General features: G+C 46.9%; 1 protein-coding gene across 3 annotated transcripts in view; it reads right to left on the bottom strand.

The window, feature by feature from the left end:
• Nucleotides 1-7,840: 7,840 nt before the first annotated feature.
• RFT1 (RFT1 glycolipid translocator homolog) overlaps nt 7,841-15,377 on the bottom strand; it is a 34,559-nt gene continuing 27,022 nt past the window's right edge. Inside the window, exons 11-14 of one of the 3 annotated variants that reach the window (XM_074313093.1) lie at nt 14,226-14,331; nt 11,693-11,734; nt 8,897-9,146; nt 7,841-8,562 (exon numbers count right to left, since the gene is read on the bottom strand). In XM_074313093.1, the coding sequence (XP_074169194.1) occupies nt 8,395-8,562; nt 8,897-9,146; nt 11,693-11,734; nt 14,226-14,331 (566 nt within the window). In that variant the 3' untranslated portion in view covers nt 7,841-8,394. Of the gene's footprint in view, nt 8,563-8,896; nt 9,206-11,692; nt 11,735-14,225; nt 14,332-15,377 lie in introns of those variants that run through there. The other 2 variants (XM_019724273.2, XM_019724274.2) reach the window with 2 other exon arrangements.

Raw genomic sequence — 15,377 nt, forward strand, 5'->3', positions numbered from 1 at the left:
GACCATGTCCTCACCTCTGGATAAACTGGGCTGAAAAGGTGCTTTCATTTCTTCTTCGCCTGAAGCTTTGCCTTCAAGGAACGGGGGGGGGGAAAAAGGTTGCTACAGAAGGGAAAAAAGACTCTCAACCACACACACAGTTTCTGTGGACCGGGATTAGGTTGGTGGGGAGGAGGGAGCAGGTAGGGGTGAAACAAATACTCCTCTCTCTTTGGCAGATTTATAATTCCACTCAAGAGCAAATACTGGGCTGGCATGAGGCACCCTTTGCTCAGTGCTTTACCTACACCCCCTCATTTATTCCTTGCCACACCCTATGCGGCAAGTGTTCTTATGCCCATTTTCAGATGAGTAAACTGAGGCTCTAAGGGATTAACTACCTTGCTCAAGGTCACGCAACTTAAAGTGGGGCTGGATCTGAGTTCTGCCTCCAAGCCCTTTCTCAAGGGAGAAGGCAAGTGAGGCGGCTGGAAGAAGGGACAGGAGTATGATGAGGCTAGAGCAGCCGGGGAGGTAAGGAATAAAGACAACTGAGGGTAACAGGTGAGGTGTGAGAGTTGCAGGGCGGACAGCAGGTGGTGCTGTGTGAGGGCACCGTTGGAACCAGCCCAGGCAGAAGCTGAGGAAAAAGAATTGAGGAACTGTATTTACCAAAGCCATGTGTTCTGGGTTCAGTGCCTTCAGTGGGTGACAAGGCTAAAGGAGAAGTAGTTAAATCACGAGTATTTGTAATGTCCTCGCTTCTCTCCTTTACTAGCTCAGCCATAAACAGGCTTTTGAATCGGGTCAGTAGGGGTGCGGATGGGGAGAACAGAGCCTGGGAATGGAGGTGGGGTGGAGAATGTCAGAAGACTGGCTGAGGAATGGGGAGCAGAAGAGAAAGCAAGCAGGGAGGTGACAAACGGGATGTTTAGGAAGCCTTGCTATGGGTTGTGTTTTCCAAGGCTTTCAAAGCCAAATTTGCTTGTCCCACCTCTAGTCTCCTTTCATCCTCCCTGGACCATGCAAGGTCGGTTAGAGACAGATGAGGAAACTAAGGCACAGAGAGATGAGATCTCCTGCTTCTGGTTACAAGGTAAGGAAGTGGCCTAAGAGGCCCACAGTGAGCTGCCTTCCCACTCTCGTGGTGCCACTTGGGGGGCTGTGGAGTACAAAGAACTTTTTCTTTGTGATGCAACATAATTTTTTGACCAGATTTATTTGTCTCAAATATTTCTTATTCCTGCTAGTGATAATGCCTGTACAAAACAATTACATTAATTTTTTAAAGATGGGATGAAGATTGAGGCAGGGGAGAAACTGCAGGAGAAAATGAGTCACAGAAGGTCAAGGAGAAGATTTAAAAGATTCAAATTCTGTGGATTTCAAACTTTCAAAATTTTTGTAAAGAACCCCTCTTTCAAGCAAAGTCTTAAACTAACCCCTAAATTTCAAAACAGGTAAAAATGGCACTATTGCAGTTAGAGTAGGAGCAGGGTGGCGCTTCCGTCCTCTCGGGGACACAGTGTTAATTTCACACCACAGATCAAGTCCGGCCCCTTGTTGAATCAAGGAGGAAGGAACCTGGAGTAAAGTGGGGGGAGGTCAAGAATCAGGTAGACCGGGGGTTGATCCCAGTTCTGCCACTTTCTTCCTAGCTGTGTGGCTCAGAGCAAATCAAGTCATTTCACTGTGCCTCAGTTTCCTCACCTGTAACATATAAACAACAGATGGGGCTGCGGTGAAGATTTAACAGTTAACACATGTCAAGTGTGTCATTACATAGGACCTGGCACATGCTCAGTGCTCCATAATTGGTAGAGTGAGAAAGACTTGTTCAAGGTCACCCAGTGAGTTAGAAAAGGGCAGCTAGGCTGGGGCATAACCAATGGCATATCTGCACCATGTGCCATTTAGAAAATGAAACCGGGCAGGCTGGGAGGCTCAGGTGGTTGGAGCGCGGAGCTCCACCGGTTCGATTCCCACATGGGCCGGTGAGCTGCGCCCTCTATGGCTAAGATTGTGAACAACAGCTCTCCGTGGAGCTGGGCTGTGGTGAGCAGCGGGAGGTTGGCGTAAGCTGCTGAGTGCTGCTGTGGGCTACAGTGCGCTGCCATGAGAAACGGTGCCCATAGTGAGCGGCACGCAGCTGGCGAGAGCTGTGGTGAGCTCCTGCGAGTGGCCGACGGGCAGCCTGGGGGAGCTCAAGGCTCATTATAGCAGCCTGGGCCAGGGAGCTGAGTCTTACACAACCAGATTGAGAAACAACGGCTTGAACCGGAGTGGGAAGAAGGGGGGCGGGGAGGAAAGAAAACGAAACTCTGCTCATGTACTTTAAAAGGCAGACATGGACGTGAGTGGATTTCCCATTGATGGTGCAGATGGAAGAAACACTGCGGGCAGGACACCTCTGGGGCTTTTACCCAGCGCCTGGCTCTCGGCCCTGTATTTGCAGGTTTGCTGCAGGAGCGCTGAGAGGAGGCGAGGACAAGTCGCCAGTGTGCTTGGGCATCGTGCCATCAGCCCCGCTGGCGAGCTGGAGCTCCACATGATTTCACTCACCGTTACAAAAGGAAAAGGTCCAAGTAACTCTGTCCCTTCTAATGCCCCCCACAGCCTGACATCTGCACACCTGCTACATTCTCTCATCCTTGGAGAGATGCCACGTAGGGATCTCACAAGCCACTGTGAGGAAGAAAGGAATCTTCAGCTCTAGTTCAGAAACATAAAATGCACTGAGCTAATCTGGTTAGTTCATAAAATTGTTGTGTTAATGCCCTAGGGGAAACAAAAGGGAAAGCTATTTTAGCAACATTCCCTAGTTTGGTTGGGATTATGTGTGGAGAGAAATATTCTTTTTTTCCTCCTGGTCTTTATGGTTCTCCCTGCAGGGCCCATGCTGTGTGCTACCAGATGACCGTGTGCTCCGAGACTAGAGACGCTGGGGTTTTCGACACACACCACTGAAAGGACTGAGCCTCCTAAGTCACCCTCTTGGGGGTTCTCATAATTCTCCTGGGAACAGGCGGGAACCAAAAGTCCTTCTCCAAGAGGCCCTGTGGTACCCCTTAAGCCATTGGCCCTGCTATCACTCTTGGTGATTTTGCAAAGGAGGCAGGGAGGAGGAGGTGAGCTGGGAAGAAAACCAGTGCTGCCCAGTGAATCACGCCTTCAGTGAAGATTCCCCCTTCTCTCCCACCCAACATCACTACGTGGAAGCCACGTACTATTAGTTCCACATAATCGAAAAGTGTGTCAGGCTCTCCCCAACAAGAACCGGAAACATGCTTCTCAGTTGTCACCTCCAATGTGACGAATGTAGTCGTGTCTTAATTAATCACTGCTCACTGACTGTGCTGACAGAATCAGAGCCCCGTACCAAGACCCAAATTTGTGACAGGGTGGTGCAGATGAGATTAAAGGACCTGGGAGTGCCAGTTTTTTGGGTTGCTTTTCACTGAGCACTGTGAACCCAGATGGCGTCCGCCAATTGCATTTTCAGGACAGGGCAACGCTGTGACAGAAGTCAGCAGGGTCAGGTCCTGGATGAGCCAGGCCACCCTGCCCAGCCCCTCCCCAGAGGGAGCTGAATGAGCCAGCAGGCTCATCTGACCCAAAGGCAGACCCACTGGCTCACTTATGACCCCTGGCCCAAGGTAGCTGTCCGATAAAGATCACCATTTCTCCTTCAGGGGCTTTACATTCAGAACAGAGCTTAACGCTGAGAGGAAGGACAGATTGGGGGCTAAAGACAAAAGGTGGTGAAAAAGAATGTCTCATCAGTGGAAAAAGCTGGGCCTGTACTCTGAGAACAGCATCTGGTTCTGGGAACTCCTCCTCTCACTGCCCACCAGCCTGCCCACCAGCTGCCTGGGCCCCAGGAAAGGGGAGAATCACCCCAGCAGAAAGCCACGAGGAGTCGGAAGGTCCAGGAGCTGCCCCAGCGCCCGGGTACCAGCCAGCCTCACAGTGAGGCAGCCTCACAGGCCCAATCCCTGCTTCCCCAGCTCCCAGGCCCTTTATTCACTTGGTCAGTGTCCAGGGCCCTTCAGCTCGTCAGGAATCTACAGAAATGACTGAGATGGAAACAAAATTTGGCTCCAAAGTACAAACAAAGCTTCAAAACTGATGTTTTAAATGTCTATCGAACATAACATCATGCAAGTTAGCCAGGCACAACTCTTGTATTCTCACGTGATCGGTATGTCCAATGTGGGGTACAGTGTACTGACATAGGCTGGACAAGCTGTGGGGAGCAGTCTCCAAAAGCAAGTGTGCTGGAGCCTGCAGGCTGGGACAGAGCTCCAGGGGCACCTGCTCCGCTGAGGACCTAGCTTGTGAAGAGAAAAGACCTATTCTCTCCATCTCACCTCTAGCACTTTCCATTCAAGCCGTGCTGCCCAAGGATGGAGAAGTTGCAGACAAAGAATCAACTGCTCTTTGGGACTGGGGTACCCAGCAACTTCTGCTAACTCATCTGGAGGATAATTAAGAAGTTTTATAAGACTTCCTTCATTAGGCTCCTAAAGGAGGCTGAACTACATTAGGAACCCATTTTTCCTATTTTACTTTGATATGCCTAGCCGGTCTGGTTAAAAATGAATGGCACTAAATAATGAGATGGATTATGCCACAGTAATTGGGGTCGGATTGATGATGCAAATCAATGAGTCTTCCCCCCAAATTCTTCAAGTAAAATATATTTTCTGTTACCCTTAAAAGTTAATTAGCAAATGAAATAGTTACAGCATTAGGGCTAATTCACCCAGGTACAGTAAGTAATAGTAAAACAAATCATTTTCCATCTGCATCTGATTGGCTCAGAAGTCTCACTTCTAAATTAACTACCTGAGTCTCAGTCCCTTCCTGGAGACTCATAGAATAGTCAGCAAATGAAGTGATATTTCACATTAAAATTCTTGTTCAGTTGCTCTGTCCAGTTCTGTTTACTGTCTTCAAGAAATTTCTACAGGATCCCTGACGATTAGGCCTTAGCTCTTCTTTCCAAAACTGGTCCTTTCCAACAAGCTCCACAAGACTCCTGGTTTCTGGTTTGCCTTCCCGAAGGCTTCCTTGGGGTCACTGAGAACCTTGAGCTACCTAAGCCCGGGGTTCAGCTCTCAAAGTTTCTCTAGACTGAACTCCTGGTGGGAGATCCCCTCACTTTGTCATCGATGCCAAAGGCTCACCCGCTCTGCTTCTGGCCTGGCCTCCCCTAGGAGCAGGGGTTTGCAGGTATGTGAAAGGGCTCCCCAGCCTCTTTCCCTACTCTAGTCCCCTCCCAGGCCCACTCCATTTTCAATCATGGCTTGTCCGAGACTGGGCCAGGGATCATATTCTCCCAGGTTTCCCCCATAACTGAATTCTATCCATCCCAAAGGCCACCCCGCAGCACTCAGAGCAACTGCCTTCTGGGGCCTGCACAGCCTCTCACCCGACCGCCTTCTCCTTCAGGACCTGGATGCTCTCAGCTCCTATCTCCTCAATACCCAAAGCTTCTCAGGAAAGAATCCTGATGAGGTCATTTTACATCTTAGTGTGAGTGAGTCAAGGAGTCCTTCTCTGGGGGAATGGAAATTCCAGCACCAATTAAGAAAAATATTAAGGGTCGATGGGTACCCTAGGCTCCTAAAAATTACGTTGCCTAAAATCATACACTTGCCCTTCCTGCCAAGTATTAGTCCTGATCCATCAAAGAATGGCTGCTTAATTTTAAAACGTGACCAATACAAAGACCAGGCCAGAGAGAAGACAGGAGAGAGACAATCGTACAATCAACAAAGGGAAACACTGCTTCGGGAGAGAAAGGAAGAGTAGTGAATAAACTGCCAGATCTTTCAGTAGAAGGCTCCATCACAGAGGCCGGGAAAGCATCACCGCTTTCAGTCAGGAATCACAGTCCTTGCAAGGAGAAATGTTCTGATGCGGAAAAAAATGGTTCACATACTCAAAGCTATTTGCGCACCTTCGTTTTGAAATTTAAGACACCCCCCCCCCCTTTTTGGAAAGAGGAAGGGTATGAAAGAAAGATCTGAAGATGTAAAGAAAACCATTTATTCATTTTAAAATCAGGAATTGGCATGCAATTAGCAACTTGAATACATGATTAAAGAAACAAGACAGGAGGAAGTGCCCCGTTGGAATGAGGCCGGTAAGTGGCTGGGAGGGGGACAGAGACCCCGCACCTGCAGAACTAGGAATCTAAGCAGCACAGCAGCATCCCCTCGCTGAGCGATCTGACAGGCCCAATCTGAAGACACCAACACACGTGTGGTCAGAGCAGCACAGAAAGAGGGAATACTGTTACTCTCACCACCAAAGGCTTCTTCGTTTCAAAAAAGGATATGCTTTAGACTGGTTTCCATGGAGAAGTAACTTCACTATATTTTAAGTGGTACTTCAAGGCAAAAGTGTGACTCCCTCCAAAAGTTGTTTTTGGGTAAAGGCAGACTACGCAGGGATGAGAGATGAGAGGACAAGCACTCGCTGTCACGGGAGGGCAGAGCAGAAACCTCGGAGGTCCTGCTCAAGAGCTGGGAAGCCAGCCATCTGCTCAGGCCCCAGCAGCTCTCTTCCCGGGCAGAGAGGGGCCGCCGTGAACATGTTGCCAACTGGTCCTGGGCCCTGATGCTGATGAGGATGGTGCGAGTGCCAACCTTGGTTTGCCAAAAACAGCTGATCCCAGGGCTCAGCCCCCAGAGACACAGATTCCAAAGGTCTGGAGTGGGTCCTGGGAACCCAGTTACAGTGCAATCCAGGGGATTCTGAGGTAGGTAGTTCAAGGACCATGCTTTGAGTCTGGGGTCAAGTGGGCATGGATTGGGTGACAAGGTCCTAGGGGACGGAGGGGTGGTCAGTGGCAGCAGGCCCAAAAGCCCATTTCCACACACTCAGGAGCAAAAAAGTACATGGGAAGGAGGGCTGCCTTCCGTGTGTGCCGCTTACCAGCTCTTCTGAGCTAGCCTGACCCTACCTTACAAAAGCATAACCAAGACCATGCTTTTGGAGGGCCTCTGATTGCTCAGTGACACCTTATGTTTAGCTACTTTTCCTCTAATTGGTGCAAAGCATTCTTCCTTTGAATAGTTAACAAGGGCCCTAGACTCAGTGTGCTGCTCGTCTTGGTTCTTGGCCCCTGGGCTATGGCTCCGGGCCAGTGGATCCACGTACATGCATCTCAGCCAAGCCACTGCCTGATACAAGTTGTCCTGACTGGCACAGGTGAACTGCTCTCTTAATATAAATATAGAAAGTTTGGGGACATTGGGGCCAGATGATAACTACTATCATTCAGGATACATTTGTGCATGTGGTTCCAAAAGTCAATCATATGCAAATGAAGTTAATACATTAATGTAAGAAGCAAAATGCTTTGCTGTCGAGGACCAATGCTCAGCAATCTCACCTGCTGGGTGCAGGGTGTAGGGTGCAGGGAGGTGAGTCTTAGCGGGAGGCCCAGACCCCCAGGCCTGCCACTCTTGTCCTGGGGCTGGAATTCAGTGATGGAAGTAATGCGTCAGTGGGAAGGTCTTGACTCAGTGATACTTGCCACATGGCATTTACCCTATTTTATTCTGAGGAAATAAAGATACATCTATTTAACTTTAGTTGGCATCTGTGCAATCTCCACATGAGAAGTTACAGCCAGCTGCAAAACAGCGTTGCCTTCAGCAGACAAGGGAGCTCTCATTAGATCCCAGTCTCCTTCAAAACCCCCCATTTCCTGTGGCCAGGCTAGGGTCTTGAGCCAGCTTGCCCCTACTCTGGGAAGGCAGCATGTGTTGGCCTGGGGGACAACGCAGTGAAGATGAGACGTCACCCCTTAGTTAACTTTGGGAAATGTGACCACAAAGACTTCGTGTTTTCATTTCTTGGATTTTTTATTGAGTAACGTCTTTATTCCTCTAACAACTCAGACCACAGTGTTGACATGGGAAAAGCCCTAATTCCAGGGCCATCTATGTTCTTGTTTGGTGCCTAAAAGCAGCTCTCCTTCCTTTTTTTATAGAATAAGTCAAATATTCCTATGAAGAGTAAAATGACTACCTCTTTTTCTGGGCCAGATGATTATTAATTATTAACATCCAAGATATAGTTTGCTGGAGCATCATATCCAAGAGGAATTAATATATTAATCAAAAGAATTATGCTGATTAGAACAAAATGGTGAAAAAAATAATTATATCTATTTTAAAAGACCTTTTTGCTCCCTTAAAAATGAAATACCTTTTTCCTGGTTGAGACTTCAAATGCATGGTGTTTGGTCTGTTGGTTTTCTCGGACATCTCACCTCCTGGGTTGGTCTCATTCTACTGCAGACCCCTCTGCAGGGCTCTTCTGCACAGGAAATGTGTTCCTCCCACAAAACCACTGTAAGCTGGTCCAGGCACACAGGTGCCAGTGAATTCCCTAAGGTCACGTCATTTTGCCAGTGAGTCTGGGCACACCTAACTGAGTCCTAAGAAAGTGGATCAGCTTGGTCTCAGTGAGGAATGCTGTCCCGAGAGTCGCTCCCAAGCAGAAGGCCCCGACAGCAACATGTGCCAGCCTGGCTGGCCAGCCCTGCTCACAGCAGAGGAACACCTGCAGAAAGAAACCATTGTCACTGCCCCGGCCACCCCCGCCCCCATCTGTACCTCCTTCCTCTAGGGTAAGCCAGGGAAAGCAGGGCCTCTATTGTTCCAGCTTTGAGTCAGATGAAAGGCATGACAACCCAGTGGGGTCTATTCCATCCCCGCTGGTAACATGGTCTGGTTATATCTATCATAAGACGCTGTCCTAGAGGCTTAGGGGAAGGGAGAAGAGGAGGCAAGTACTTGTCCAGCTGCGTTAGGCAGAGCGGGAAGGGGAAGCCTACGGTGAGGGACAGCGGGCAGCCCACTGAAGCATGTGGTGTGAAGACGGCAGGGAGTCTCACCTCTGAAACAGCAGTAATCCCCCCACTGAGGACAAATGCTCCAAGGAGGACTGGCGACAGGTACAGGCCGGCCAGGGGCCTGTAGGGGCTGTTTCTGTAGTAGCGGTGGATGAAGCAAAGGCTCTGTGTGATCCGAATGCCCATGTTAAAGCAGTTGGCCACGATGAAGCCCACGCTGCCACACCAACGGGTCAGGAGGTAGGATAACACCAGGAATGAAGACGACAAGGCCAGCATTGTGAGATTGTACCTGGGGAGAGGGCAGCAAGCAATGCAGGGCAGTGGGTGCCTTGTCCCAACACAAGACTGCTGTGAAAAAAAAGTGGCTGTGAACATAAAGGCACAGAGAGCACCTCCGAGTTCCCATAATCCAGCTGGTTTTCACAACACTGAATGCTATATAGATAACATGGAAATGTCCCCCTCACCCCTGAATAGAGGAGTAAGAAAATGAGCAACTCAGAATATTTGTGGTTTTTAAGGATAATAATTGGTTAGTTTAAGTGAAACTTTGTGATCAAAACACATAAAAGTCCCTTTCAGCCCAAGTTTTCAAAGTGAGGCACGAGAATAGGACACAGCTAATAATTATATACGAATGCAAACTCTGTGGCAGGCACTGTGAGAGGTGCTGGCAACAAATATCTATCGCCCTTGCCCAGTGGAGTTTACATTCATTTTATAGACAAGGAAACTGGGTACAGAGAGCCAAGTAGTTTGCCTAAGGAGTGAGTCAGCACTCCCACCTGACCCCTGGCTCCTAACCTTTAGCACCTCACACCACTTCCCTTGGAAAATGCAGAAGCCCCGTAACCTTGGCCAGTGGACCTCACTCAAAGCAAATGAATGACCGGTCTCCAAAACAAAATGTAAACAGGGAGTAAGGCCTGGATCACCTTCAGTGCTTTCCAGACTCTCACTACACATCCTTCCTTCTCTCTCTACATCTCTAGAGCTCTTTAGAGTCCATGATTAGATGGACTGTACCGCTCCTTTAACGTCTTTGATTTCAAAGCAGCATGCCAGTCAGTTACCGTCAGTTCTCAGCAAGGGAAATGGAGTCACGGCAAAGGTAAAATAGCCTCCAAGAGGCATGTGGTAGAGTCATGAACAAAATTCTCCAGCATCTGGCTTCCTAGTGCACAGCAGGCATTCTAAGTACACAGTTGATGAGGGAATCAAACCCAGTAGGTTCGCCCCTCCCCCCAAGCTGTGTCTGCTGGGTTAGGAAACCTCAGAGGCCACCAGTCAGGCTCCACACATGAGGGATGGTAAGAAATCCACTGTGTCCTCCAAGTGCCCAGGTACTGGTCACCTGGCTGCCCAAGTAAGCCCAAGGTGCTACGGAAACATACTTTGTCAGAATGGGTGGTAAGAATACCACCCCCAACACACACACGACTATACTCCCAAGGGGAGGTGTGCTTTTCATCGACTTCCAAAGAGGGGGTTTGTTTGCTTCTTAGTTGAGAGAGGTCTCTTTTAATGAGCAATGGAAGTACCTGAGCTTGCACCTTCACGGGGGAAGTTTCTTCACTACTAATCAATGATCAGAGTGGCCAACGTCATAACAAGTCACTGGGTGGGGCCCATGATAGACCAGCACTCTGACCTCTTTTCCAAAAGAAGCAGAGATGCATATCTGGTGTTTTTTTCTTTCCAGAAACTATCTCAGGAAGGTCTACACCAATCCTTGAACTTGAAGCCATAGAGTCACAAACTTTCAAAGTCATCCTCACCCAACTCCAAGTAAAATGTCAACAGTGAATGAAACCAATGGCTAATTCAAGCAGGGACAATTCAACAGTGTGGCTTCTTTGGTGTGGCCATTTGGGAGGAGCTGTTGATGATGATGGGGGTCCACTGTTTTTCACTAGAATAGCACTCTGAAGCTGTCGAACTTTCCAGAACTCACAAACATATAGCCTTAAAGGCAAAATCCAAGAAAAAAATGAGAATTTTAAAGATGCAATTACAACACCACTTTTTAAATCAATGTAAAATTAGTGACAATAATGACCATTCTATGAGGTTTGGTTAACATAAATAGTAAATGATTTTTGAATGCTTATTTTCCCATCACCCTAAGAAGACGCTGGTTTAGAATCATGCTTATCAGAAGATGGACGGTCAAAGCTGTTGACTGCAGCAACCAGTGTCCCCCAGTAGGTGCTGGTTGAATACAGCCCTAGCGCAGCCTCCACAGCCATGGAACGGATGGCACCAGCCTGTTACGTACACTGTGAAAAGACTGCATTCACCCTTCATTCAATAGTCATGGAGTCCCACTCTAAGCCGGCCACTCAGAGTCAACAAATCATACAAAGAAGCTGTCAATCTTGGGCCTTTGCATCACTGTCCCCTCTGTCTGGAAGGCTCTGCCCCATCTTTGCATAGCAGACTCTTCTTGGTCATTCAGGCTTCAGCTTAAATGCAACCTCCTCAGAGGGGCCTCCAAAGTAAAAGGGCCCCCACTCTCACCACATAACCCTGTTTTAGTTCTCTGGGCAGCACAATCTTTTTTTATTTATTTACTTGCTTGCTATCTGTTTCTCGGACTGTCAGCTCCAGGAGAGCAGGGATCTCATCCGTCTTACCCACTGCTGTATTCCTGGAGCTTAAAACAATGCCTGTTAGACTAGATGCTCAAAAAGCATTTGTCAAATGAACAAAAGAAAGTGAGATATCCTTAAAAAATAGAATGGGGCATAATGAAAACCTTCAATGGGGCATAATGAAAACCTATCCATCATATTCTGCGTACATTATGAGGTCATTAACAAAAAAGCAACTTACAATTCAAAGGACGTCCCAATATTGCACATCCAACCAAACGCCCTGTTTTTAATTAGAAAAACACTAATTAACCTGAAGCTGGTTAAGTAAAAGCCCATGATTTTATCAATATTTTTTAAAATTCAGAATCTGAAACATCCAATGTAAATCAATCATAACACTTAAGCTGCCCAATTCTATTATAAAAATCCTTACTAGACTTTCATGTCTGGTTAAATTCAGAGTGAAAAAAATGCCTGTGGTCTGTGATGAGCTCAGAAGCTCCTTGTGCTCAGACCAGGGCCAGGGGGGTGGGGCCAGGGCCTGCTATGTTTAATACATATCTTGTTTTTTAAAAAAATACACATCTTAAGATTACACTTAAAGTCACTTTTACTCTTAAGGGAAGTGAGCTACTTCAGATGAGAACTACATTAGAAAGCACTCTGCTCTCTTTTCTCTATATTGACTGCTAATACCATGAAAATAATTTTCCAGATGTTTATATACTGTCCAAATCCCATTACAACTCACTTATAAGTTGTTTCGTTTGGTTTAATGCAATTTAAGAAGCCAGGCTCGATCGATATTTCCTCATGATTTAGTTGTAACATATATTTTTTAACATTTTAAGCAGGTATAGTGTTGATTCTTCCCCTCAACACTAATGCTGAAATTACTGTAACAAAATTCTCTTCAAAGAGATAGATTTCTGGTCCAGAGCTCTTTCCACTATGCCTCAGTGCCTCATTTAGTATGTGTTAAGTGCATTTAAAAATTATTTCATATTACAAGCACCTTTCAAATAAAAACATAGTGTTTTCAAAATTAAACTTAAATAGAACTTTCCATTCATGGAAAAAGGGAGCGGATGGATTCAAAGCAGTTTTATAGCTATAAATTTAACTATCTGAAGTAAACACCATGTCTAGACCACAGTTTGAAACCATGTGTTGTGACCTAAAACGAGGCTGGAAAATCAATTCAGTAGGTCATAATATGGCAGTTTAAAAAATGAAATGGAACGGAATAAAAAACCATCAATGTGGGGCAGCCAGTTAGCTCAATTGGTTGGAGCACGGTGCTCTTAAGAACAAGGTTGCCAGTTCAATCCCCGCATGGGCCACTGTGAGCTGCGCCCTCCACAACTAGATTGAAACTGGACTTGGAGCTTATGGATCCTGGCAAAACACACTAAAAAAAAAAAAAAAAAAAAAAAACAGAAAAAAATCCATCAGTGTGTCCTGAGCATAACTGGGGTACTTACTGCTTCATGAAAGCAGAAAGTTTCAGTCATATCCACCCCAACATGTACTGGGCCACAGTGTCAATGTGAAAGCTGGTTTGGGCCAGCGGTTCCTAAGACTCAATTATTATAAGAAATCTCCTGGGGCTGTGTAATAGAAGATTCTTTGTCTGAGGCCCCTGCAGTTCTAGCTCAGTTGGTCTGGGAGGAGTCTAGAACTTCCTAGGGGAATCTGATCGGTCTGGGTTGTGACTACCGCTCTCCACTCTAGTTCTAAACTATGGTGCAGCAAACAAAGTCACCAAGCTTCTTTGTGAGACAGTCTGAAACGGGAAGAAGAGAGAGGCTGCTCTGGTGAGAGGAAGGGGTCCCCAACTGTGTGGACGACCCTTTCCCTGGGCCTCTGAGGGTATTCAGCAGCCCTCGAGGCATCACAGAGGCAGCAGGGACACCCCAGAGGGACCCAGGCCTCAAGGAGGAAAGGGATAACGAGGGCCACAGGCCCACTACCTACACCCACTGCGCCTATGCTCTCTTCTCCCCTATTCCTTTTATCCTTCTCCTCAAACTCACCCTGTAGTGACCTCGTAAGATACTACCTTGCTACTTTTGGCATTTGGGACACAAAAAATGAGTGATCTTGGGTGTGAGTCTCCTAACCAGCAGTTCATGTTAGGATCACTGAGGAGCTTTTAAAACACACACACAGGGTCAGGGGCCTGCTGATTCTGTTGGTGTGGCAGGAGACAGTGGTGGAAGTCGGTGGGCAGGAACCTGCCTTTCTAACGAGCTCCTTGGGGCGATTTTAACTCATAACCAGAGGCTCTGATCTGGAGTTAATGGATGGGAAAAAATTGTGGCAAAAGGTGTATATGCCTTCTTCTGAGGAGAGAGAGATGTCACAGATCCCTAAGATTTTCAAAGACCTAAAAATCAGATTCTCAGGAGTTGGACTCTGCATCTTGAAGAAGCTCCTTAGGAGCCCACTGAGCACTGAGTAAGGGGGTGGAGGAGAGGGGCTTGTCTCATGCCTGTCTCTGCAAACCTGGACTAACATAACCGTTCGGGGTCCAGATTTCTTCCTGCACAAAAGGAGGTGAAGAACAACTGCTGCCCCCCAGCCCTGCCGTGGGGAGGACTCACTGAATGTGCCTGTGCCATGTCGGGCCCGGAGAAGCAGTGGTCTAGGTGCTACCGCTAAAAGTGCCTTCTATAAAGGCGTGTCCAGGACGAAAAGAAAGAAGATTGGCAAGTTACTTCACTTTGGCTAAAGGCCAGGATTACAGACGTGTCTTTAAGGTTGCTTACCTGTCGACCTGTTCTTTGCTCATGGCAGCAAATGTGAAGCATTCGGTTACTCCATTGATGGCGAGCAGGAGGACATAGAGACAATAGGAACGTAGTAAAACAGGACCTATAAGGAAACAACCAATGAGACACCAGAGCCCACTCGGGAGGCCCACATCCAGCCTCAGGTTGGCTGGGTGGTCAGAGAACACCAGAACTGGTCACGAACTCTGCTGGTATCATCAGTGGGCACACACATGCTCAAGCCTACAGTCTTAATTATCCGGAAGGACTCCCAGCATTCCCATAGCACTCACTAAAATAAACAGCTAAGAACAAAAGGACAATTATGAATAAATGTACAGATCTCTTGCATATTAAGAGAACCTCAGTTAAAAAGGTCCTAACGAAAAGACCTTGGAGAGAAGCCCAAGCTCAGGAGCAGCTGGAAGCTACAGAAGCAGAACACCCACAAATCTGCAGGGAGAATTGGAGCCCATAGTGTTATTTTCTTTTATAACAAAGTAATGTGATTCTACAGCTAACTAAGAAGCTTTGGCGAAATCTGCTAACAAAAGATCAGAAGCCTTAAAAATGGGATTGATCCCGTCTTTTAAGAGGGCCATTATCAAGAGGCAGCCAAGCAACTGCAAATAAAATAAACATATACCCAACCTACGACCCAGCAATTCTACTCCTAGGTATACCTCCAACAGAAATAAAAGCACATATTCACAAAAACACTTGTACATAAAGGTCCATAGCAGTTTTACTCATAATAGCCCAAAGTGACGTTAACAGGAGAAAGGATAAACAAACTACGGGCTGTCCATACAAAGAAATACCCAGCAATCAAAGAGAAAGAAACTACTGATTCATGGAAAAACATAGATGAATCTCAAAAACTTTATATTGAGGGAAAGAAGCCAAACACACAAAAAAAATTAAAAAAAAAAAATTTTAAAGCCTAACACAAATGTGTCCATGTTGCAATATTTCATTTATATGAAATTCTTTCTAGAAGGAATACTAACCTATGACAGAAATCAGAACAATGGTTACCTCCGAGGTGAAGGGGGATAGTTGACTGGAAAGGGTCCTGAGAGAACTTTCTGGAGTAATGGAATATTTTATATGTTAATCTGAATGGTGGTAACATGGTTGTCATTTATT

The sequence above is a fragment of the Rhinolophus sinicus genome, linkage group LG10 (assembly GCF_036562045.2).
Source record: "Rhinolophus sinicus isolate RSC01 linkage group LG10, ASM3656204v1, whole genome shotgun sequence".
Lineage (NCBI taxonomy): Eukaryota > Metazoa > Chordata > Mammalia > Chiroptera > Rhinolophidae > Rhinolophus > Rhinolophus sinicus.